At 41.1% G+C, this 25,679-nt stretch overlaps 1 protein-coding gene across 4 annotated transcripts in view; it reads right to left on the bottom strand.

The window, feature by feature from the left end:
* Positions 1–6,940: 6,940 nt before the first annotated feature.
* ZC4H2 (zinc finger C4H2-type containing) overlaps positions 6,941–25,679 on the bottom strand; it is a 116,240-nt gene continuing 97,501 nt past the window's right edge. For 3 of the 4 annotated variants that reach the window (XM_032255803.1, XM_032255801.1, XM_032255802.1), the window contains exons 2-5: positions 12,326–12,497; positions 10,600–10,772; positions 9,576–9,738; positions 6,941–8,457 (exon numbers count right to left, since the gene is read on the bottom strand). In XM_032255803.1, coding sequence (XP_032111694.1) covers positions 8,344–8,457; positions 9,576–9,738; positions 10,600–10,772; positions 12,326–12,481 — 606 coding nt within the window. In that variant the 5' untranslated portion in view covers positions 12,482–12,497 and the 3' untranslated portion in view covers positions 6,941–8,343. The remainder of the gene's footprint in view (positions 8,458–9,575; positions 9,739–10,599; positions 10,773–12,325; positions 12,498–25,679) is intronic. The other variant, XM_032255804.1, reaches the window with a different exon arrangement.

Genomic DNA, 25,679 nt, shown 5'->3' on the forward strand with positions numbered 1-25,679 from the left:
TGTTGTTTAGTAGATGGGGTTGGGGTTTGGGAAATTAACTGGATATGGTTGGCAGGGAGAGTGCATGTATGCTGGTGAAAGATTATAACAAATGACAAAGAAATTTGGGCTTTAGAAAAAATCATTTTTAAAGTTAAGAACAGAATAGTGAGTTGTGGAAGGGGGTATGGAAGATAGGAGGGTATAGGGGTTTGGTACAACCAAGTGAATGGGAAGTACAATCTAATTGATGAGACAGAGTTCTTGGACTAGTCTGTAGAATTTGTCTGGTTTTTTGGACAGCTAGGATAGGGGAAGAAATTTGGTCTTTGGAAGGGGATACACGACACCCCTTTGAGTATAGATGAAGAAGCAGGAAGGTGAATTAAAAGGCCATGAGTTGCAATAGATGGGTGATAACAGGCTTTATGCCTTTTAAAGCCAGTTGTGGGATGGGGCACTGGCACTGGGCAGGGTAAGGTGGTTAGGTTTTAAGGGGATGATGAGGGGTGAGTGACTTGCAGCAATGGATGGGAAGGCAATGTCTCACACCCTGAGGTTAAGGTAAGGGGACATAAAGGGAGCTATTGAGGGAGGTATGGGTTTGGGGAGGAGGGTGGCAATGAGGTATGTCTGTCACCCAGGAACAGTTAGGGAGGCAGACAATTTTGCTAGGATCTTGGCCTAAGAGGGGAACAGGACAAGTGGGGATAATTAGGAAAGAATGTAGAAAGGAGTGCTGGCCTAATTAACTTGGGGAGTTTTGAGAGGCCTAGAGGCATTGCCATTAATACCCACAACAGTTATGGAGGCCAAGGATACAGGTCCTTGAAAAGAAGGCAGCCTGGGGTGAGTGGCCTTTGTGTTGATTAAGAAGGGGATGGACTTACCCTCCACCATAAGAGTTACCCAAAGTTAGACATCTGTGATGGTCCAGGGGGCTGCCGAGATGCTCGGGCAGCATTAGTCTTTAGCTGCCAAGCTGAGGATTAGAGCTCCAGGAGCTCTGGGAGCAGCAACGTGAGTTGGACAGTCGACTTTCTGTGGGAGTCCCTGCACATATGGGGCAGGGCTTAGGAGGAATTCCAGGCTGCAGGCATTCCTTGGCCCAGTGGCCAGGTTTACAACACTTGAAGCAAGATCAGGGAGGGGTGGCTGGACGAGCTGCAGTCTGGGCACTTTGAAGTCTTTGTGAGCTGATGGTGTGGCTGGGGTTTGTTTTATAGAAGAGACAAGCATCTGTAGTTCTGAGATGCGCTGCTGCTCGGCAGATTTTTCCCTATTATTGAACACCTTGTAGGTGAGGTTGCTTAATTCTTGTTGTGGGGTTTGAGGGCCAGATTCTAATTTCTGTAACTTTTTATAATGTTAAGGGCTGATTGGGTGATAAAATGCATATTAAGCATTCTTCAGGGGTGAAAGTATATGTAAGGATGACATTTAAGTCACTCCAGGTGAGATTATAGGCCTGGGTTAAATTTTGGAGGATCTGATGAAAAGGAGCCTAACGGGTGGTCAATTTGGGAAAGGTTAGATAAAGGGAAAGGAACATGCACCCTAACTATGCCTTTGGCTCTAGACACCTTGTGGAGGGAGAATTGTTAGGCAGGGGCAGAGGAGGTATCCGAGGTACTAAACTGTAAGCTGGGCTGCATATGAGGTGGGGAGGTGACAGGAGGGGCATAAGGAGGTGGGTTGTGGGCAGAGGAAGAGGAGGACGGCTCTGGGGGTGGAGTTAGGTCCTAGATTAGGGCCCGGTTTGGACAGGCAGGGAGGAGAAAGGTCAGAAGAGTTGATGGACAAGGAGGATTCTGGGTTACCAGCAGAGGAAGGAGGGTAGGATGGAAGGGAAGAGGAATAGAGATTAGGGAGGGATTTGTGTATAAAAAAAAATGCCTGGATGTAGGGAATTTCAGACCATTTGCCCATGTTGTGACAAAAGTTGTCTAAATTTTGTAAAATAGAGGGATCAAAGGTGCCATATTTTGGCCAATTGGAGGTGTTATCTAACTTGTTTTGTGGCCATGCAGTGTTACAGAAGATGAGACATTTGGGTTTTAGGTTAGGAGGCAGTTGAAGAGGCCTGAATATTCTACCTCCTTGTTGGTGACCGGCCAAAGAGAGTGTCCTCTACATTGACCTGCCACCAATATTGGCCATGAGCCTGGTCGAGTGATTAGGGTGAACATCTCCACGATAGTCAAACTCCTGGGAAAAACTGGGTCACTGGATCCGTGACCTACATAGGAAATTTTTCAGGTCCTGAACCACACGGAAGAACCTGGTTTACCTGATTTTCCTTGCCTTTGAGGTGGAAAAACGATGAAACAGAAAGGGGGAGGAAGTGGAAAGGAAAAGACCAAAGGATGGGAAAGCAAGATAGAGAGACGGCTTACCAAAGTAGCCAGTGGTGTGTGTCTGTCAGCTGGTCTGATGACCCCAGGTTGGTAGGTAGATCTCTTCATGGAGGGAGCACAAGAACAGGGACAGGGGTTTGGTCTCCCATAGGAGTTCTCCCATCCTGGATTTTGGCACCAATGTTAAAAACACACGCGTTGAATAAAGAGACCCCCCCAAACAGGCTTTGTGGAAAAACATGGCTGTTTCTTCACCTGGGTGCAGGTGGGCTAAGGCCAAAAAGGGCATTAGTGAAGGGCAGTGGGATAGGAGTTGGTTTTATAGGTTGGGCCAAATCTTTTGGGGGGGGCATGGGTGTTACGGAGTAAGATCAGTTACAGTGGTGGGGGTAGGGGCAAGGAGTCTACATTACAATAAGTTCAGTTTCAGTGATGGGTGGCGTAAGGAATAAGTGTAGTTAAGATGGTAGGGTGGGGGGAGGGATATTCACAGAGCAAGAACAGTTAAGATGGCAGGGTGGGGTGAGGAATATTCACATTATCATAAGAACAGTTAAGTTGACAGGGCAGACTGAGAAGCTTAATGTCTGGGAGAAGCTCCGCTGGGCGATCAGGGATAATTGCGAATGCAGGTAAGTGGGTGAGGTGTGATCAGCTAAGGCAGGCAGGACTTCAGACTTTCTGGGTTCAGGCTTGCATATGGAGGCCTGACACTATTATCCCCATTGTACAGATTGGGGTACTGAGATTTCAGAAATTTAGTGAGTTCTCCAAAGCTCACATAGTTAGCAAATGGCATTGCTGAGATTTGAATCCAGACTATCTGGCTTTAGTATCCATGCTCTTAGCCATTATACTAAGCTGCCTCCCAATATGTAATAAAGTATGTGAAAGCACTTAACACAAAATCCACCACATTATAGGTATCCAATGAAAGATGACTGTCTTCATCACTCTTAAAAATTTCACTGCAACTCCACACAGCAGGTATTATCTAAATTTTACAGATGAGAAAAACTGGAGATAAGGGAAGTTTAATAACTTGCTCAAGAATGCACTGCTACTAAATAGAAGATCTAGGATCTGAACACAGAAACAATTGGCTCCTGAGTCAGTGTCATTTCCCTGCACTGTGCAATATGGAAACGACTGAAGTGCATGAGGGCCTAGACCACTGATGGGGAGTACTTGTTTAAGGATGGTCTTCCCAGCCACAAGCAGAACAGAATGTAGTGCAAAAAGGGAATTTTACTTAGCATTCAGGAAGGGCCTGTGCCCTTTGTCACCATTAAACAGGCTAAATGGCTGGTGGCAGCTGAGCCTCAGAGTCTTCTCAGTCTTTAGGAAAGGCACCATAACTCCTAGCTGTCTGCTTGCCCTATATGGGAGGCCCTATACAAGGACAACCCCTTACTTATTGAACCCCCTGACTTTTGCACATTTGGAATTCTGAGTAAGTCATCATGATCATCATCATCTTTGGCTTCTCAGGAAGCTAATCATCATTACTAACATCTTCCTCATAACTACCACTAATTGAATGCTTTTCAGGTACTCTTCTAGGCGCTTAACATGTATTAGCTCACTGAATCTTCAAGACAATGCTACAGGAAAAGGACTCTTTGAGGCCCAGATAGGTTAAGTAACTAACCTAACAGTACATGACCTTGAGTTAATAGCCTTCCCCATGTTCAGCTTGGGAGATGCTGATCATTGTAAAGATGCTGTTAGTTGCTTTGGGAAGGCTGAGGGCATAATGATACCAGGCAACTGGACTTTAAGAGCAAGACTGTTAAAATCACCTGACCTCTCCCTGTGGAGTGAGCTCCTACCTTTTGCGTAAAAGTCAGCAACCTCTGGCATAAAACATGCGTACAATTAATCCCTGCTGTGTGAAGCATATAGAGAATGCTACAGCCTAGGTGATTCTCAGGTTGGAAGGCCTAGGTTCTAGTTATGGCTTTGCTCATAACGTGCTACATAATCTTTGTTGGGCAAGTCGGTTCCTTTATCTGGGCTTCATCTGTAAAATGTGAATGTTAATAATACATTCTCTACCAATAGAACAAGGTTATTAATGTGAGCATGAAATGGAAATGTTGAAGAAAGTACTTTAAATGTAAAGCAAATATAAAGGATACCTTGCCTTCTGTTAATTTTCTTACTCACCCTCCTCCTCTTTCTTCTGTTTCTTCCAACCCCCTTATCTTCTTTTTCACTATATTTTTGTTCCTTCTCTTTCTTTCTTTATTCTCCCTTAACCAGGTCTTGGGTTCACCTGCAGTACTGCATGTAGGCAAAAGATTCACAGACTTTCGAGGTAGTCAAACTTGAGTCTGACTTGGCTTTGCCCCTTCCTACTTGTTTCTTAAGCAACCACTTCACCCTTTTTGAGCCACAGTTTTATCATCTGTAAAAAGGGACACATATTAGGTTGGTGTCAAAGTAATTGTTGTGTCTGCCATGGAAAGTAATGGCAAAAACCACAACAACTTTTGCACCAATTTAATAACACCTTTCTTAGAACACTGTTGTCAGAAAATGTGGTAGATGGTGTGTAAATATGGCTGGCAATAATTCCTCCCATCTCTGACATCCATGCAGCTCCTCTCATCAAGAGATGGAGTGTATTTTCCTCACTCCTTAAATATGAGCTGGCCCTGTGACTCACTTTGACCAATAAAGTGCAGAGGCAGTATTGCTAAATGACTTCTGGTTTTATGCCACAAAAGATCTTGCTGTTTATATGTGTTATATGGGTCCACTTTTACAGATGATAAAAATGAGGCTCAAAAAGGGTAAAGCAATTGCCCAACAAACAGGTATGAAGGGGCAAAGCCAGGTCAGACTCAAGTCTGCCTTCCTCAAAAGTCTTTGTGTTTCTTTTGCCTAAGTGCAGTGCAGCAGGTGAACCCAAGACTTGCTTACGGGAGAATAAAGAAGAGAAGGAACAAACATATAGTGAAAAAAAAATAATACAAGGGAGTTAGGAAAGACAGAGAAGAAGGAAGAGAAGGGTAAGTCAGTCTGCTTTGGTTTTTGCCCTCTTGGATGCCAGTTGCCAGGTATTGAAGAATAATGCCAAATGGAGAGAGGCCCTGGAGGATGAAAGACTACAAAGGTTGGGGTGGGGATTGGAACATTCAGCCCATTCTTGTTCCAGCCACCCCAGGTGAGGTGCCAGATGAGAATGCAGCCACCTTGGAATTTACAGCCTTAGCCAGCTGTCTGAGGCAAGACCACATAGAACAGAAATTAGCCATCCCCAGCAAGTTCTGCTCAAACTGCAGTCATGAGCAAATAAATGATGGTTGTTTTAAGCCATTAAGTTTTGTGTGGTTTGTTTCACAGCAATAGATAAATAAACTGGGAAGACTAAATGAGATAGTAGAGCCCTGCCAAGTGGCTGGCAGGTGTAGGTGCTCAACACATGATTATACTCTTCCACTTCAAAAGTATCCCTAGGATCTGGCTTGCCTGGCTGGTAGTGCTCGGAGTTCAAAATCTGTTATCTTCACTACAACATAATTGACAGATCTGACCTCCATTGTGCCAAGGATGCAGAGCTATGGCGATGCCTCCTGTACTTTAATGCCTATACAGGTTAAGGTGTACTCCAAGTTGCACAGTTGAGTGTCCTCCCTTTGCCCAGAGTGAGCCTGAGCCACTTCGAAAGCAGACCTGTAGCTATACAAAACCTGGGGTGGTGCAGTAATGTCAGGGAAGAGGAGTAGTATAATTTTTGACTGGTGTTCCAATCTACCTAAACACAGAGGTACAGTGGATAAAAGGATGTTAATATTTATGAGTGCTTACTATGTGCCTCACATTGCTCATAATCCCATGAAATAGGTGCTAATATTTTTCCCATTTTCCAGATAAGAACACTGACGCACAGGGAGGTTTTATTTAGCTGTTGAATTCCCTGACAAGCATAGAGATAAATTAGTGTACAGGCTATTACTTAGGGAGTCCTTGGGATCAACACTTGTCTAAGGGAAGGAGAGGTAAAGAAACAGGATTAGACAGAGGGAGGTGCTGATCTGTGATGCAGTCTTAATGGCAAACTCAGCAGCTGGGATATCCCTTCAAAGTCGTTCCCTATTGTATCCCTATAGGAAACAAGGCCTTTATATCCCTGCCTCAGTCATTGGACATCCTAGTTCTTGATTTCAGGTCCAAAGTTATTTCAACCACTCTCATCATCAGGCCATTCCAAAAGGGAGAAAGGTTTTCTTCAAAATGATTATGGAAAAGAAGGAGAAAAAAATGAGCTCTGGAGTTGGACAAAGCTGGCTTCAAATCCTGAAATTTTCTCTCACTAGCTGTTTAACTCTGAAAAAGTTACTTAACTTTTTGGAGGTTCAGTATCTTTTTTTTGTTGTTTGTTTTGGAAAATGGTGATAAGAATACTTAGCTTGTAAGGTGTTTTGGAAATCAAATATAATCATTTATATAAAGCAACTTGCATAGGGACCTGGCATGTAGTAGGTGCTAAATAAATGGAAATTATTGTGATAATTAGGTAAATTATTGCCCTTGGTGCCTGGCTTTCTCATTTGTAAAGTAGAATGAATAAGAGCAAAGAAGAGCTACCCAGAAGGTAAATGACATTACATCTTTTGTATTATCCAATACACAGTAGTCAGAATTTACACCAATGAATGCATGTTAAAAGGATTTGTACAGATATAACACTCTCACTTTCAAAGAGCAGAGGAACATTTTATATTATGAGCACATACATACTGTGGCAATGTAAAACTACTTAAAGAAGGAAGGAAAAATATCCCCCCTCCCCCGCCAGGGACTGAGAACTGGGGCTAAAATTTTTTGTCAGTCAGACCTCATCCCCATCCGTTATCTTTGAGTGACATTACCAGGAAACCTGGCTTTGGTGAAAAGGAGAGCTGAAAAACATTGGGGAGCCTGATGTCTTTTCTTTTGGGTGGAAAGATCACCTGTACAATCCACAGGATAGGAGTGGCCAGCAGTTGTCCTGAGTGGAGGCTACAGAAGAGGTCAGATCCAAGAGAGCAAGGGAAGAATGGAAGGAAAATCCCACCTACCTTCATGTGTGGAGTGATCGGCATTTACTTGAATCTAAATCTACTTCTGCCCTCCCCTGCGATATACTATTGAGCATGTGCCAGAATAATGGTTTTGAACAAAAGCCAACACAGATGTCAGCCTGGGGGCCTTCTCAGCCTGAGACAGCCCCTATAGCCAAGCCCTCAGCACTGATGACTTAGAGAGTAGGTTTGGCAGGACATGCAGAGTTGGTCTGGCTCCCTGATTTTGCTGTGGAAATCTACTAGAATTTGCAAAGACTCGATATTGGGGAAAGGCCCATTGATCTTAAGATTCCCAGACACACAGCCTGGTACCTAAAAATTTTAGTATATCTGGGAGACTGAAGTGAAGCAAGTTAAAGAATAACAGCCAGGCCTCCCAAATGATTATGAAAAGGAGGGCTTGTCCAAGCTACCTCTGGGCCTTAAAGATGAGATGAGGGTGAGAGTAGGGGGATACATGCACCCAGCCTGTTGGAGAATCCAACATGAAGACTATTGTCCCTTCAGAACCTAAGGCAAAAGTACAAGGAGAGGAAACACTGGGTCCTTTACCTGAAACAAGATATGGTCCTCCCCTGCCCCTCAGACCCTACAGCTCCTTAGGCTCCAAGCCTCAGGCACAAGAGACACAGAATCATATCTGAGCCTTTTGCCCTTCCATAGCTCCAAACAAGGGCGGGGGTTGAAATGTGAGTGGGAGAGATGGGATCATCAGACACACTGTCATTAGCACCTGAACCACATCTCTTCCTAAACCAGAAATCCCAAGAGCAGAAAGAAATAGGAGCAAAATGAGAGAGGGGTTGTGCTTCCATCACATTAAATAGGAGACTTCATAGGGTTTGGCAAGGGTTGTTTCACATCAGGACATCAATCACTCTGGTCAAGGTGAGGGGTTATAATTAGCAAAGCTTCATGTGCTCTCCCTTTCTTTATTCATCTTGCTTCCGTTTTGGCTTTTTGGGGTTCCGGGACCGACTCTTGGCTTTGCATAGAGGGCATATAGGTGCATTCCGGTGAATTTGCTGGTGACAAGACAAGCAGGCCTAGTGGGGGACACAGGAAAAAGGAAGTTAGTTGTCAGATTCTTCCAGGCCACAGCTTAGACTTCTGATTCCCCAAGAGCCCAGAAAGCAAAGTGATTTCCCATCAGAAGGGAGCAATAATCAATGAGTAAGACTCAAGTACTCCTGGATGCCATAGAAGATGGTAACAAAGGATGTAACCAAGTTCAGGGAAGGGTGTTGAGAAAAAGTATACAAAACTAGAAAGTAAGGCAAAATGAGAACTACACATCTATTCATCATTATACTGAAGCATTGTCTAAAATGCCCAGTTAAGGACTACTTAATTTTCTAGAATAGGGTTCAACAAACATTTTCTGTAAAGGCCTAGACAGCAAATACTTTAGACTTTTTACATCATATGGTCTTTGCTGCAATTACTCCACTCTGTTTTACATGAAAGAAGGGATAGACAATAGCTTGCAAACACAGACATGCATGTGGGCCAAGAAAACTTTAACAAAAACAGGGAACAGATAAGATTTGACTTGTAGGCTGTAGTTTGATGATCCCTGCTCCAGAAGAATGTCTCTTTGTTTGACTATTTACTAACTGATTAGGACCCAGATACCGTGATATTAAACTGATAAGCTACAAATGACTTTTGCCCAGTTGAGATGCAAATTGCTTCTGTTTGGAAGAAAAAGTAACTATAAAGGTTAAGATTTTATTGCCCTGTAGGATATAAACCAGTTTTGTATCTAACTTTGCAAATTTGTTTTGGCTTTCCTCTCCTTTCTTGGCCATAGAGATATCTGTTCCTCAAATGCTCCTGGAACCAGCTTTATAATCCTGCTGACTCCCTCATGTATGATACATGCTCATTACATATTTGTGTAAGAGTCATTTCTAACTTTTAGAATTGTACTTTAGCAGGGCCTGAAAATCTCCCTGCATTCTAACACCTCTGGGAACATGGGGCAACAAACCCTGTGGGTCCAACACAGGACACTCATGTCACCCCTTCCTCTGTGTCACAAGCAAAGGCTATTAAAAGAAGACCCAACGTAAATAAGGCCAAAGACCCAGACCTAGCCTTCCATGGCCCTTCCATGGGAGGATACTTTGCTTCCTCCACAGCCCTTACCCAGCTCACTCACCTTCATAGGTGGGGGCTGCTGCCGGAAGGTGGCCGTCTGCCGAGTGTCCTGCTTCCTAGCCACTTGGAGCTGCTGGGCAGCAGCGGCTGCAGCGGCCAGGGACTCAGGGATGGGGGGCTCCTGAGGTTCCGTCTGCCATTCTGCTTTCTGCTTCTCAAAGTAACTTTGGAGATGAGAGACATTGGCTGGATCATTCTGAAAGCAAGGAGAACCTTTCCCCTCTTAAAGATTCCATGCCATATAACCAAGGGTTGAGTTGTGGCTCATTCTAGAAGGTCCCCACACCTTCCCAAGCACAAGGCTATTTCCCTTGGTACCAGGACCAATGTCTGATGAGAAAGATAATTCTCTTGGTCCTTAGCTCTGATAGACCAAGAAGACCAAGAAATCTTAGGACTGGCAAGGTCCTTAAAGGGCATTTAGCCCTGTCAACCATCCCATGCTGTTTTGAGTATTCCTATTAAGTGTCCTAAGGCCTCTGCTGACATGCTTCTAGGAATAGGGAGCTCACCAATTCCACAGACACCTTGCTCTACCTTTAGGGAATGGTTTCCTCTATTAAGCCAAATTCTTTCTCTCTGTAAGGCAAGCCTAGTTCTTAACTTTTGGTCTGGAGATGAAGTCCCAGGTTAGCCTGTGAAGGCTGTGAAAACTCAGTCTTTTGGGTTTTTAAAGGTTTCTAGATACCCCCTTCTAGACCCTAACTTGGGAAATGACATCTTAAGAGTTATAGACATAGTCTTGTCAATATCACACAATGAATTTTAAAAGCCATCTAGTAGTTGTTCTAATTCATATAGCAATTCAGTTTAATAATCCTCTTCTGTTTTAACAAGCTGGCACAGAGACTTGCCTGAGGTCACACAATGAGTCAGCCACTGAAAAGCCTGGGACTAAAACTAGGTACTCTGACTTTCAGACTAGACTTCGTGTATGTATACATGCCTGTGTGTGTGTAGGTATGTAGGTATGTATGTGTGTCAAAGGGAGGGTATGTTGTAGGGACTAGGGGCAGGTAGCTTACTCCAAGGAAAGCTTCTCCTCTTCTTCACATAAGTCAGGGAGCCTCTGCAGGCCCAGAGTCATGCGCAGGGCGTCCACATGTTCCTTCAGTGGCTTATACTCATCATGCAGCCTCCGTGTAGACTCTAGAAGCTTGTTTAGGTCATTCTCAGACTGTTTGATAGTGTTTTCCATCTGGAACATAGAGTGGGATAGGCACAGAGAAAAGATCCTAAGGTTCTCAGAGAGGCTTTATAGCTGAGTGAACAATAGCACAAGCTCCAGAGCTTGTTCAGTCTGTGTTCAAGTCCTTGATCTTCCATGTCCTCTCTATGTAACTCTGCTCAAGCCTCAGTTTCTTCCTCTGTATAATAGTGATAATCTAGCGCTTACCTCATGCAACCTTGGTGAAGATTTAAGGATATAATTCATATAAAGCACTCAGTAAAAGGGCTAAATTTAGTATTTACTACTAAATAAATAGTAGTTATTGTTCAAATATAGTATCTTAGAGCTGGAATGTCCTTCAGAGCTCATTTAGTCCACCCTTGGTACCATTTTACAGCTAAGAAAACTGAGGCTCAGAGATAAGGGAGTCTCCTGGGGATATACTTCTTAGTGGCAAAGCCTGCATAAAGACTTAGGGCTTCTGCCTCCTAGGCCAACACTCTTTCTCCTGGATCAGTGTTTCTCAAAATGTGGCCAAGGGATCAGCAGCATCAGTATCACCTGGGAACTCAGATATGCATATTCTTAGGCTCCACCTCAGACCTACAGAGTCAGAAAATGAAGGGTGGAGTCCAACAATATGTGCCTTAGGCTCTCAAAGTGACTCTGATACATGCTCAAGTTTGAGATCCATTGGCCTATATTCTCAGCCCTTCTGGCAAATATCTTCCTCATTTAACTGGCCCTGTATTATTGGTTAGCTGGCAGCAAAACTGTCAACACTTTATGAGATCTAGAATTCTGTGATCTCTAACACAGAAAATCCCAATTGCCTATTGTCCAAACCTCATTCATATTTCCTTTAAGATTCTATATCTGACAATATCAGAAAATGAGTATTGCCACAGAAATGAGTTTCCCAGAAATATAAACTTATTTCCTTTAAAGGTAAATTTAACAAATATACTCCTCATTGTTATAGGAGATAAGGGTTTGAAAAGACCTTACTGGTCAGCACTGCCAACCTCTTTCCTGGTGAAGGAATCATCAGTATAGCAGCTCATACAAGTAACCATTAAGATGCTGCTTGAATAACTCCAAAAGAGGGGAGCTTACCACCTTAGCAGACAGTTCATATTCCATGTTCCAAGGGTTTCCAAAGGAGATACCAAAGGGGAAGCCCCACTTTGATAGGTAGGCAGAAATGATCTGTTTGGTTGATTGAAAGCTTGGAGCGCTTTAAGCTACATTCCAGAGGCAGCTGCCTGCTCTTCTTTTTCCTAAGTCTAGCTGTCAACTTGCAGAATCCCAGAATGAGAGCACATCAAATCAGTACCCTTGCAGGGTACCGAGTCTCTGTTATCGTACAGAGGCCCAGAGAGAAGGGACTTGTCCAGTGATATACAGTTAGTGACAGAGTCAGGGCTGGATCTCAGAACTTCTGGATTTTTCCACTCCACAGCCTGCACTGATTCCTGCTCTCCAAGGTTGGCCAAGGCCACATCTCAAGGAGAGGTCCTATTATTCATCACTACATTTTTCTTAAGGGCTTTAGAGATAGGCTACAGGCAGCCACGTACCACATTGATGTCAGCATGGATCAGTCTGAGTTCCTCCACATGGGCCATCTTCTCCTGTAGCAGAAGGTCCATCTCCTGCTTGTATTCCTTCAAGTGCCTTTCCTCTGACTCAAGTGCCTCAAATTCAGCCTTCAAACGAGCCTTGATCTTCTCCATCTGCAGGGTCTTATTCCTGCAATTTGCAAAAAGCAGAAAACAGGCCAGCAGAAGAAGGGAGAAAATAGAAATGGAGCCAGAACTTTCTTTCTAAGCCATCTTTCCAAGCTTTCCCCTCTCCAGGCAGAGCCAACCTGAAGCCATCTCAAAAAAGGAGGCTAGGTACAATGGCTCATGCCTGTAATCTTGGCAATTTGGGAGACAGAGGCAGGAGGATCACTTCAGCCCAGGAGTTTGAAACCAGTGTGGGCAACATAATGAGACCTCATCTCAAAAAAAAAAAAAAAAAAAAAAAAAAAAAAAAAAAAGCCAGGCATGGTAGTACATGCCAGTAGTCTCTGCTACTCAGGAGGCTAAGGCAGGAGGTTTGCTAGAGCTGTGATTGCACTATACCCTAGCCTAGGTGACAGAGCAAGACCTTGTCTCAAGAAAGAGTTAGGAGATGTTTTCCTCTAAGATAAAAGCTCAGTAGGTGTCAAATGGGGTTAATTTTGTTTCCTTATGGGGCATTTGCAAATATGGGATGTGTTTTGGTTGTTACATTGACTCAAGGAAAAGTGTTACTGGCATTTAGTGGACGTGGTCCAGAGATGCTAAATAGCCTCTCAATGCACAGAAAAGTCCCGAACAGAAAGAACTCCGACTCAAGATACTAAAAATGATCTCTTGAGAAACTCTAGGGAAGCACTGTCCAACAAACTTAGTACAGTGATGGAAATGTTTTGTATCTGTGCTGCCCAATATAGTAGCCACAAGGCACATGTGGCTACTGAGTGCTTGTAATGTGGCCAGTGCAACTGAGAAACTGATTTTTGAATTTTATTTAATTATAATTAATCAAACTTAAAATTTAAACAGCCACATGTGGCTAATGGCTATCATATTAGACAGCATAACTCTAGAGGTTGTGTTCATCAGTTCCAGAAAAGGAAGGGGAAAGGATACTGTGGGTCACTTCTTTCTTAGAAAAACAAAAACCTGGTTTTGGTCATTAAATCTCAATCGTATACCTTGTGGCTCAGGAATCCTATACTTGGGAATTTATTTTAAGGAGGTAATTCAAGGAAGCAAAAAGTTAATTCACAGAGATGCACTTTCTGGGCTTTCAGCAAAATTAGAATATTTGACAGCCACTGAAGACTTGTGACATAAAACATGTTGAAGATAAGATACTAACTGAAAAAGTGTACACACTGAAATTACAATTTCAAAGTGTACATGCATGTGACTAAATAAGAAAAAGATCTGGAGAAGCACAGTTTCAAGGGCCTTTAATAAGACTATTTAGAGCCCGCCTATAGGAAAGGGCTACAAAGTTTTGAAAGGGGTCCTCTCTATGGCATGTTGTTGTCTTCCCACTGGCTCCCTCCCATGGTTCTCAGGATCTGCCTAGCCATTATCCCCTTACTCAGATTTGGAGTCTCCTTCTTCTGCCTCAGTGACCTTCCCCTTTGCCCCAGTCTATCCTATGGGTGCTCCAATTCCACATGCTGGACTCTGTCCTCTGACATCAGCCTGCTTGTCTTCAGTCTCCCTTTTCTCAACATTGCCTGTGCCTCTTGCCTCAAGAGGTAGCCTTCAATGGCACAGAACTACAGTAAGAACTGTTAGGTGGGTAATATGGTAGAAGTTTATCTTTCTATACTAAAAAACATCTTTTCATGTTATTTTTTATATATATATATATATATATATATATATATATATATATATTTTAACCTTAGAAATGGGTTAAACAGTGGGTGTTATCCCATTTGTAGAGAAGGGAACTGAGTGAGGTTCAGGGTGGTAACTTGTCTAGTACCATGGAGCAAGTAAATTGGATGTTGGGATTTAAACCCAGGGCTCTCTAACACCAAAGCCTACATACCATCCACTATTCCACATTGCATTTGAACGGTGTTACCAGGCTCAAGGGCATAAAAACATCAAGGGTTCTTGTTATAGCTCATCAATTATCTTGCAGAGGGATGATACTGACTTGTATTGGTTAATTACATCTATCTAGACTTCTATTGTCCTTTTCTTTCTTTCTTTTTTTTTAAGGGATGGGGTTTCACCATGTTGGCCAGGCTGATCATAAACTCCTGACCTCAGGTTATTCACCTGCCTCGGTCTCCCAAAGTGCTGGGATTACAGGCATGAGCCACCGCACCCGGCCCTCTATTGTCCTTTTCTAGGTGACATGAAAAGAAATCTGAACTTTGCCTACTCCCATGCTCATTTTACAGATGGGAAAACTAAGACTCAGAGTAGTATAATGTCTCACCCTAAGTGCCATACAACCAGTTAGGGCAGTGCTGGTTCAAGAACCGATTTCTGCAGAGTCATATCATAAAAGAAGCAGGTACTTTAGAGTCAGGCTTGAGTATAAATCCTGGTTCTGCCTCTGATTAACTATTTGCTTTTGGACAACAATAACAGCAGCTGTATTTTAACTACATTTATTGAGCACTTACTATGTACCAATTATAGAAGGTTTCAATATACATTCACTCAACAATTATTTATTAAATATTTGTCATGTGCTAAGCAAGGGATAGAGCAGAGAACAGGACAGTATATAGACAACGTTTCATCTAATGAAGAAAATAGATCCTGAACACAGGGTTACATGTAAAATCATATTAGTGGTAGGGAGGTGATACAGAATGTCACAGAAGAATACAACAAAGTGACCTAACATAGTCTGAGGGACACTATAGAATAAAGGGGGCAGTCAGGGGAGGTTTCCCTGAGAACTGAGGACATGAAATCTAAGCTGTGGCCTGAAGAATGAATAGGAGTTAGTTAGCTGGTGACTGCAGGTGGGCACACAGGAGAACAGTCTAGACAAAAAGAATAGCATGAGTAATGATGCCACAGAAGAAGAATATGGCATATTAACAGAACTGAGTAAAGAGAAGTGTGACTGGAACACCAACTACAAGAGGGAGAGGGGCCTAGATAAAACTGCTGAGGTTGACAGGGACTAAAACACAACTTGGAGATTGGGATGAGTTAGGATATTATCCTCAAGGGGAAGGTGGATTTTTAGAATTTTAACCAGCAGGAGAGTGATATTATCTGATCATCTCACTTCACTTCCCTCAGCCTTGGCTTTCTCATCAATAACACAGGAATAACAATAACAACTACTTTACACATCATGTGGTGAGGATTAAATGAGATAAGACATGTAAAGTCACCAAGCAGAGTATGTGGCACATGGAGGGCAGTCAACACATAAATGGTGCCCTTCTTTCTCCACTCTGCCCAACTCTTCCACCATGGTTATCTCTTTCACCTTAGTGGTTTGCACTACAGCAAAAAGGGTTCATGTGTGTCCACATGCATGAGTGGCCAGATATATTGCTGGTTACTGAGATTAAAATATAATCATTAGTGGGAGAATGGGAGAGGAATAAGGGTTGAAAAATTACCTATTGGGTACAATGTTTGCTATTTGGGTGATGGGTACACTGGAAGCCCAAACCTCACCATTATGCAATATATCCACATAACAAATCTACACATGTAGCCCCTGAATCTAAAATTTAAATATATATATATATATATATATATATATTAGCTGAAGCCACATCATAATGTCTACATAAATAACAGTATTTTATGAAGCTGACCCAAACCTTCCAGTTTGCAGTCAATTCGATTAACATGAAAGTAACTACCACTAACCGAAATCAGGGGTGAGAGGGTCTCTCCCACTGCCACTTAATAGAAATCAGCAGAGTGCAGCTAACCCTGCTTGAATGAGTGCCTTTTATCTAATCCTCCCTCCTCCCACCACACCTACTTCTGTTTACAGAAACCCATGTTGTTGGGCAAGAGATATTAATTCCAGAATAAACCGAATATTTTTCACTTGATGTGTCCAGGGTCACAGTTAAGTGCTGAGTTGACATGGAAAATCAAAAGCACAAAGCCTTCCTCAAAGCACCAGTGGTATTTCCTCTCTCTGGGGTAGAGGGCTGCCAACAGCAAGATGGCAGCGTAATCTTTTGGGTACAAGTTAGATAGATAGCCACAATGACTGCCTCCATCCAAGATGGTTGGGAGCCTTTGTCTTTCACCCACTATGGCAAGAAATATCAAGGACCAAGACCCTGACTAACAGGCAGAAGGGCCAAGACTCCTGGTTAGGGAAGGAAAATACATTTACGAAGATAGGTTTCAGAAATATCCTCTATTTGCTATTTGTAAAGTCAGTTTCTCTGAGGGAAGCCTGGCCCATGCTTTAGTGGAGGGACAGCAATGTCACTGCAGACTTTGATGGTGCCACTAACATCTCTCAGTAGCGGTGCATCAAAGGCAGGGCAGTAAGAACAGTCTACCCTGGGGTGAAGACAATAAGGGGGTGTGATGTGTGTAGAAAATAAAAACATAAAAATAAAACCAACTGAAGTTGGTCTACTCTTTATTACCACCTTGCAATGGCAATCTCAAAAAATGTCTACTGAAGGACATCTGGACTGACTCTAATTTTTGGTAATAATGAATAAAGCCAATATGAATATCCATGTAGGAGTTTTAGGGTAACCATTTTCATCCAAGATTGCAATTGCTGGGTTGTATGGTAATTGCACATTTAGCTTTTCAATAAACTACCCACCTGTTCCAGAGTGTCTGTAACATTTCACATGCCCATCAGCAAAATATGAGTGATCTAGTCCCTCCACCTGGTCAGCTATTTTAACTATCATAATAGATATGTAGTGTTACTTCAAAGTGATCTTAATTTGCATTTCCCTAATGCCTATTGATGTTGAACACCTTTCTACATACTTATTTGCCATCTGTATATCCTTTTCTATGAAATGTCTGCTCACATCTTTGGCTCACTTTCTAATTGGATTACCATTGTTCCTTGAACAACATGGGTTTGAACTGCATAGATTCGCTTATACATGGATTTTTTTCAACAAAATATGGATTAAAAATACAGTATTTGCAGGATGCGGAACCTGCATATATGCAGGGCTGACTTTTTGTATACTAAAGGCTGACTTGAGTATGCATATGTGCAAATTTTGGTGCAGGTAGGGGCCTAGAACCAATCCCCTATACACACTGAGGGGTAACTGTGTTTGTTTTATCATTGTGGAGTTTTAATAATTCTTTATATATTCTAGATATATGTCCTTTGGCAGACATGTGGTATGAAAATATTTTCTCCCACTTAGCAGCTTGCCTCTTTGTTTCCTTGAAAGTGTCTTTGGAAAAGTATTAAAATTTTTTTCAAGTCGAATTTATCGAGTTATTATTATAATATATTTTTTTGAAAATTTTGTCTCTTTTTCTCTCTTTCATCTACAAATTGTTTATACTGTAAGTTCCGGTATACACGTGCAGAAAGTGCAGGTTTGTTATATAGGTATACACGTGCCATGGTGGTTTGCTGCATCCATCAACCCATCATCTACATTAGGTATTTCTCCTAATGTTATCTCTCCCCTAGTCCCCTGCCCCCGAAAAGGCTGCAGTGTGTGAGGTTCCCCTCCCTGTGTCCATGTGTTCTCTTTGTTCAACTTCCACTTATGAGTGAGAACATGCAGTGTTTGGTTTTCTGTTCCTGTGTTAGTTTGCTGAGAATGATGGTTTCCAGCTTCATCCATGTCCCTGCAAAAGACAAGAACTCATTTTTTTATGGCTGCATGGTATTCCATGGTATATATGTGCCAAATTATCTTATCCAGTCTATCCCTGATGGACATTTAGGTTGATTCTTTTTTTTTTTTTTTTTTTTTTGAGACGGAGTTTCACTCATGTTACCCAGGCTGGAGTGCAATGGCGCGATCTCGGCTCACCGCAACCTCCGCCTCCTGGGTTCAGGCAATTCTCCTGCCTCAGCCTCCTCAGTAGCTGGGATTACAGGCACGCACCACCATGCCCAGCTAATTTTTTTTTGTTTTGTATTTTTAGTAGAGACGGGGTTTCACCATGTTGACCAGGATGGTCTCGATCTCTTGACCTCGTGATCCACCCGCCTTGGCCTCCCAAAGTGCTGGGATTACAGGCGTGAGCCACCGCGCCTGGCCTAGGTTGATTCTAAGTCTTCCCTTTGTGAACACTGCTGCAATAAGCATACGTGTGTATGTATCTTTATAGTAGAATGATTTATAATCCTTTGGTTATATACCTAGTAATGGGATTGCTGAGTCAAATGGTATTTCTGGTTCTAGATCATTGAAGAATTGCTACACTCTCTTCCACTTGAACTAGTTTACACTCCCACCAACAGTGTAAAAGAGTTTTTTTTTTTTTTTCCCCTCCACATCCTCTCCAGCATCTGTTGTTTCCTGAGTTTTTAATGGTTGCCATTCTAATTGGCAAGAGATGATATCTCAACGTGGTTTTAATTTGCATTTCTCTAATGACCACTGATGATGAGCTTTTTTTCTTTTTTCACGTTTGTTGCCTGCATAAATGTCTTCTTTTAAGAAGTGTCTGTTTTCATATCCTTTGCCCACTTTTTGATGGGGTTATATTTTTCTTGTAAATTTAAGTTCCTTGTAGATTCTGGATATTAGCCATTTGTCAGATGGATACATTGCAAAATTTTTCTCCCATTCTGTAGGCTGCCGGTTCATTCTGATGATAGTTTCTTTTGCCGTGCAGAAGCTCTTTAGTTTAATTAGATCCCTTTTGTCGATTTTGGATTTTGTTGCCATTGCTTTTGGTGTTTTAGTCACGAAATCTTTGCCCATACCTATGTCCTGAATGGTATTGCTTAGGTTTTCTTCTAGAGTTTTTATGGTGTTAAGCCTCATGTCTAAATCTTTAATCCACCTTGAGCTAATTTTTTAAATTGCATTTTAGGTTTTGGGGTACATGTGAAGAACATGCAAGATTGTTACATAGATACACACATGACAGTGTGATTTGCTGCCTTCCTCCCCATCACCTATATCTGGCATTTCTTACCATGCTATCTCTCCCCAAGTCCCCACCCCCTACTCTCCCTCCCCTATTTCACCCTGACAGACCCCAGTGTGTGATGCTCCTCTCCCTGTGTCCATGTGTTCTCATTGTTCAACATCCGCCTATGAGTGAGAACATGTGGTGTTTGATTTTCTGTTCTTGTGTCGGTTTGCTGAGAATGATGGTTTCCAGGTTCATCCATGTCCCTACAAAGGACACAAACTCATCATTTTTGATGGCTGCATAATATTCCATGGTGCATATGTGCCACATTTTCCCTGTCCAGTCTGTCATCGATGGGCATTTGGGTTGGTTCCAGGTCTTTGCTATTGTAAACTGTGCTGCTGCAATGAATATTCGTGTGCACGTGTCCTTATAGTGCAACGATTTATAATCCTTTGGATATATACCCAGTAATGGGATTCCTGGGCCAAATGGAATTTCTATTTCTAGGTCCTTGAGGAATCACCACACTGTCTTCCACAATGGTTGAACTAATTTACATTCCCACCAACAGTGTAAAAGTGCTCCTGTTTCTCCACATCCTCTCCAGCATCTGTTGTCTCCAGATTTTTTAATGATCGCCATTCTAACTGGCGTGAGATGGTATCTCAATGTAGTTTTGATTTGCATTTCTCTAATGACCAGTGATGATGAGCATTTTTTCATATGTTTGTTGGCCTCATGTATGTCTTCTTTTGTAAAGTGTCTGTTCATAGCCTTCGCCTACTTTTGAATGGGCTTGTTTGTTTTTTTTCCTGTAAATCTGTTTTAGTTCTTTGTAAATTCTGGATATCAGCCCTTTGTCAGATGGGTAGACTGCAAAATTCTTTTCCCATTCTGTTGGTTGCCAATTCACTCTAATGACTGTTTTCTTTTGCCGTGCAGAAGCTGTGGAGTTTAATTAGGTCCCATTTGTCTATTTTGGCTTTTGTTGCCAATGCTTTTGGTGTTTTGGCCATGAAGTCCTTGCCTACGCCTATGTCCTGAATGGTTTTGCCTAGATTTTCTTCTAGGGTTTTTCTGGAGTTAAATGTAAGGTGTCAGGAAGGGGTCCAGTTTCTGCCAGTGTAAGGTGTCAGGAAGGGATCCAGTTTCTGTTTTCTGCACATGGCTGAGCAGTTTTCCCAACACCATTTATTAAACAGGGAATCCTTTCCCCATTGCTTGTTTCTGTCAGGTTTGTAAAAGATCAGATGGTTGTAGATGTGTGGCATTACTTCCAAGGCCTCTGTTCTGTTCCATTGTTCTATATATCTGTTTTGGTACCAGTATCATGCTGTTTTGTTTACTGTAGCCTTGTAGCATAGTTTGAAGTCAGGTAGCATGATGCCTCCAACTTTGTTTTTTCTGCTTAGGATTGTCTTGGCTATATGGCTCTTTTTTTGATTCCATATGAAATTTAAAATAGTTTTTATTTCTAATTATGTGAAGAAAGTCAATGGTAGCCTTATGGGGATAGCATTGAATCTATAAATTACTTTGGGCAGTATGGCCATTTTCATATTGACTTTTCCTGTTCATTAGCATGGAATGTTTTTCCATTTGTTTGTGTCCTCTTATTTCTTTGAGCAGTGGTTCTTAGGTCTCCTTTAAGAGGTCCTTCACATCTCTTTTAAGTTGTATTCCTAGGTATTTTATTCTCTCTGTAGCAATTGCAAATTGGAGTTGACTCATGATTATTAAATTTTTATCTTCTGAATCATGCTTTGGTGTCATGACTAGGACTCTTCATCAAGGTTTGGGTTCTGGAGATTTTCTATGCTGTCTACTAAAAGTGTTATGGTTAAGTTTACATCTGCTATCCATTCTGAATTAATTTTTATAAAAGGTGTAGAGTTTAGATGGATTTTTTTTTTTTGGTCCCATGGCTGTCCAATTGCTATAGCACCATTTGTTGTGAAGACTATTATTCCTCCACTGAATTACTTCTGTACCTCTGTTAAAAAATTAGTTGGCCATACTAGGGTGAGTTAATTTATAGATTTCCAATTTTATTACATGGAACTGTGTGTCTCTCCCTTCACCAATACTGCACAATCTTGATTATTATGGCATATAATAATTTGAAATCAGGAAGCATGATGCCTCCCACTTAATTTTCATTTTTCAAAATTGCACTACCTATTTAATTCTTGTGCTTCACCATGGAAATTTTAGTATAATCTTTTGTATATCTACCAAAAGATTTTGGAGATTTTAATGGGAATTTCATTAAATATGTGCATCAATTTGATAAGATTGACATCTTTGCTATACTGAGCCTTCCAAAGCATGAATATGGTGTGTCTCTTTACTTAGATCTTTGATTTCTTTAATTAGCATTTTGTAGTTTTCAGCATAAAACTCCTGTACATGTTTTATTAAATCTTTATTACTCCTAAATATTTTACAAATTTAAGTGCTTGTAAATGGTTTTGTATTTTTAATTGTGGTTTCCATATGCCTACTGTTAGTATATAGTTATTTTTATATGTTGAGCATGTATCCTGAAACCTTGCTAAACTCAATTACCAGATCTAAGAGGAATTTTTTAAATTATATTTTAAGTTCTGGGGTACATGTGCAGATCATGCAGGTTTGTTACATAGGTATACATGTGCCATGGTGATGGTTTGTTGCATCCATCGCCCCGTCATCAACATTAGTTATTCCTCCTAATGCTATCCCTCCCCAATACCCCCACCCCTTGCTATTCCTCCCCTAGCCTCCCACCCCCAAGGCCCAGGTGTGTGATATTCGCCTCCCGTGTCCATGTGTTCTCATTGCTCAACACCCACTTATGAGTGAGAACATGCAGTGTTTGGTTTTCTGTTCTTGTGTCAGTTTGCTGAGAATGATCGTTTCCAGCTTCATCCATGTCCCTGCAAAGGACGTGAACTCATCCTTTTTTATGGCTGCATAGTATACCATGGTGTATATGTGCCACATTTTCTTGATCCAGTCTATCATGGATGGGCATTTGGGTTGGTTTCAAGTCTTTGCTATTGTGAACAGTGCTGCAATGAACATATGTATGTATGTGTCTTTATAATAGAATGATTTATAATCTTTTTGGTATATACCCAGTAATGGGATTGCTGGGTCAAATGGTATTTCTAGTTTTAGACCCTTGAAGAATCGTCACACTGTCTTCCACAATGGTTGAATTAATTTACACTCCCACCAACAGTGTAAAAGCATTCCTTTTTCTCGACATCCTCTCCAGCATCTGTTGTCTCCTGATTTTTTAATGATCACCATTCTAACTGGCATGAGGTAGTATCTCAATGTGGTTTTTATTTGCATTTCTCTAATGACCAGTGATGAAGAGGTTTTGTTCATATGTTTGTTGTCTGCATAAATGTCTTCTTTTGAAAAGTGTCTGTTCATTTCCCTTGCCCACTTTTTGATAGGGTTGTTTTTTTTCTTGTAAATTTGTTTAAGTTCTCTGTAGATTCTGGGTATTTGTCCTTTGTCAGATGGGTAGATTGTAAAAAATTTTTCCCATTCTGTTGGTTGCTGCTTCACTTTATTGAAAGACTTTCTTCACAGGACTGGACAAAAATCACCTTAATCTTCATATGGAACCAAAAAAGAGCCTGCTTAGCCAAGACAATCCTAAGCAAAAAAACAAACAAAAACAAACAAAAAAAAAACAAAGCTGGAGGCATCAGACTACCTGACTTCAAACTATATTACAAAGCTACTGTAATCAAAACAGCATGATACTGATACCAAACCAGAGACATGGACCAATGGAACAGGACAGAAGCCTCAGAAAGAATGCCACACAACTACAACCATCTGATCTTTGACAAATCTGACAAAAACAAGCAATGGGGAAAGGATTCCCTATTTAATAAATGGTGTTGGGAAAACGGCCCAGCCATATGTAGAAAGCTGAAACTGGATCCCTTCCTTATACCTTATACAAAATTTAACTCTAGATGGATTAAAGATTTAAACATTAGGCCTAACACCATAAAGACTCTAAAAGAAAACCTAGGCAATACCATTCAGGGCACAGGCATGGGCAAGGACCTCATGACTAAAACACCAGAAGCAATGGCAGCAAAAGCCAAAATAGACAAATGAGATCTAATTAAACTTAAGAGTGTCTGCACAGCAAAATAAACTAAGAGGAATTTTTAAAAATTTGTTTTTGTTTTTTAGATTTCTTGGTATTTCCTACAAAGACAATCATGGCATCTGCAAATGACAGTTTTATTTCTTTGTTTCCATCTGTATGCCATTTTTTACTTTCTTGACCAACTGTTTTGCCTAGAACTTCTAGCATTATATTTAGTAGCAGTGCTAAAAGTGGACATTCTTGTCTTCTTCTTGACCTTAGGGGAATAGCATTCATTTTCTCACAATTAAGTGTAATATTAGGTGTAGGGTATTTATAGATGCCATTTATCGAGTTGAGGAAGTTGCCCTGCATTCTTAGTTTGCAAAGACATTTTATCATAAATATGAATTTTGTAATGTTTTACCTACATCAATTAACATGATCATGTTATTTCTCTTTTTAGTCTTAATATAAGTGACATTGGTTTATTTTCACTTTTATTTCAATCATTTTGGGGTACAGGTGGTTTTGGTTACATGGATGAGTTTTTCAGTGGTGATTTCTGAAATTATGGTGTGTCTGTCACCTGAGCAGTGTAAACTGTACTCAGTATGTGGTCTTTTATCTTTCATCTCACTCCTACCCTTCCCACTGAGTCTTCAAAGTCCATTATATCATTCTTATACCTTTACATCCTCATAGGTTAGCTCCCACTTATGAGAACATACAATATTTGGGTTTCCATTCCTGAGTTACTTCACTTTGAATAATGTCCTCCAGCTCTGTCCAAGTTGCTACAAAGGCCATTATTTTATTCCATTTTATAGCTCAGTAGTATTTCATGTTGTATATATATACCACACATTTGTTTTATCCATTCATTGGTTGATGGGCATTTTTGTTGGTTCTACATTTTTGCAAATGCGAATTGTGCTGTTATAATTATGCATGTACATGTGTCTGTTTTATACAATGACTTCTTTCCCTTTGGGTAGATACACAGTAGTGGAACTTTTATTTCAAGAGTTTTGGGGTTACAGGTGGTTTTTGTTACATTAATGAGTTCTTTAGAGGTGATTTCTGAAACTGTGGTGGACCTGTCACCTGAGCAGTGTACACTGTACCCAAAATGTAGTCTTTTATCCCTCACTCCAATCCTACACTTCCCACTGAATCTCCAAAGTCCACTGTATCATTCTTATGCTCTACATCCTCAGCTTAGCTCCCACTTATAAGTGAGAACATATGATATTATGCTACTATAAAGATGCATGTGCATGTGTCTGTTTTATATAATGACTTCTTTTCCTTTGGGTAGATACCCAGTAGTAAAATTGCTGGATAGGATGGTACTTCTACTTTCAGTTTTAAAGGAATCTCCATACTGTTTTCCATAGTGGATGAACTAGTTTACATTCCCATCAACAATGTAAAAGTATTCCGTTTTCACCAGATCCACACCAACATCTGCTATTTTTTCACTTTTTCTTTATGGTCATTCTTACTGGAGTAAGGTAGTATCTCACTGTAGTCTTAATATGCATTTTCCTGATGATTAGTGAAGTTGAGCAGGTTTTTCACATGCTTATTGACCACTTGTATATCTTCTTTTGAGAATTGTATATTCATGTCTACTGCCTGATTTTTTTTTCAGAATCTCACTCTATCAGTAGAATGTCTCAATCTCTGCTCATTGCAACCTCCACCTCCCAGGCTCAAGCAATTCTCATGCCTCAGCCTCCTGAATAGCTAAGACTACAGGCGTGAGCCACCGCACCCAGCTAATTTTTGTATTTTCTTTTTAATAGAGAAAAGGTTTCACCATATTGATCAGGCTGATCTAAAACTCCTGGCCTCAAGTGATCTGCCTGCCTTGGTCTCCCAAAGTGGCAGAATTACAGGTGTGAGCCACTGTGCCTGCCCCTTTGCACACTTTTTAATGGGATTTTTTTTTTTTTTCTTATTTGAGTTATTTGTAGATTCTGGATATTAGTCCTTTGTCAGATGCATAGTTTGCATATATTTTCTCCCATTCTGTGGCCTGTTTACTCTGCTGATTATTTCACTGTACAGAAGAGTTTTAATTTAATTAGGTCCCATTTGTTTATTTTTTAGTTGCATTTGCTTTTGGAGTCTTAGTCATGAATTCTTTGCCTAAGCCAATGTCCAGAAAAGTTTCTCAATGCTGTCTTCTAGGTTTTTTTTTTTTTTTTTTTTTTTTTT

The sequence above is a fragment of the Sapajus apella genome, unplaced genomic scaffold (assembly GCF_009761245.1).
Source record: "Sapajus apella isolate SASKATOON/1434 unplaced genomic scaffold, GSC_monkey_1.0 scaffold91, whole genome shotgun sequence".
Taxonomy (NCBI): domain Eukaryota; kingdom Metazoa; phylum Chordata; class Mammalia; order Primates; family Cebidae; genus Sapajus; species Sapajus apella.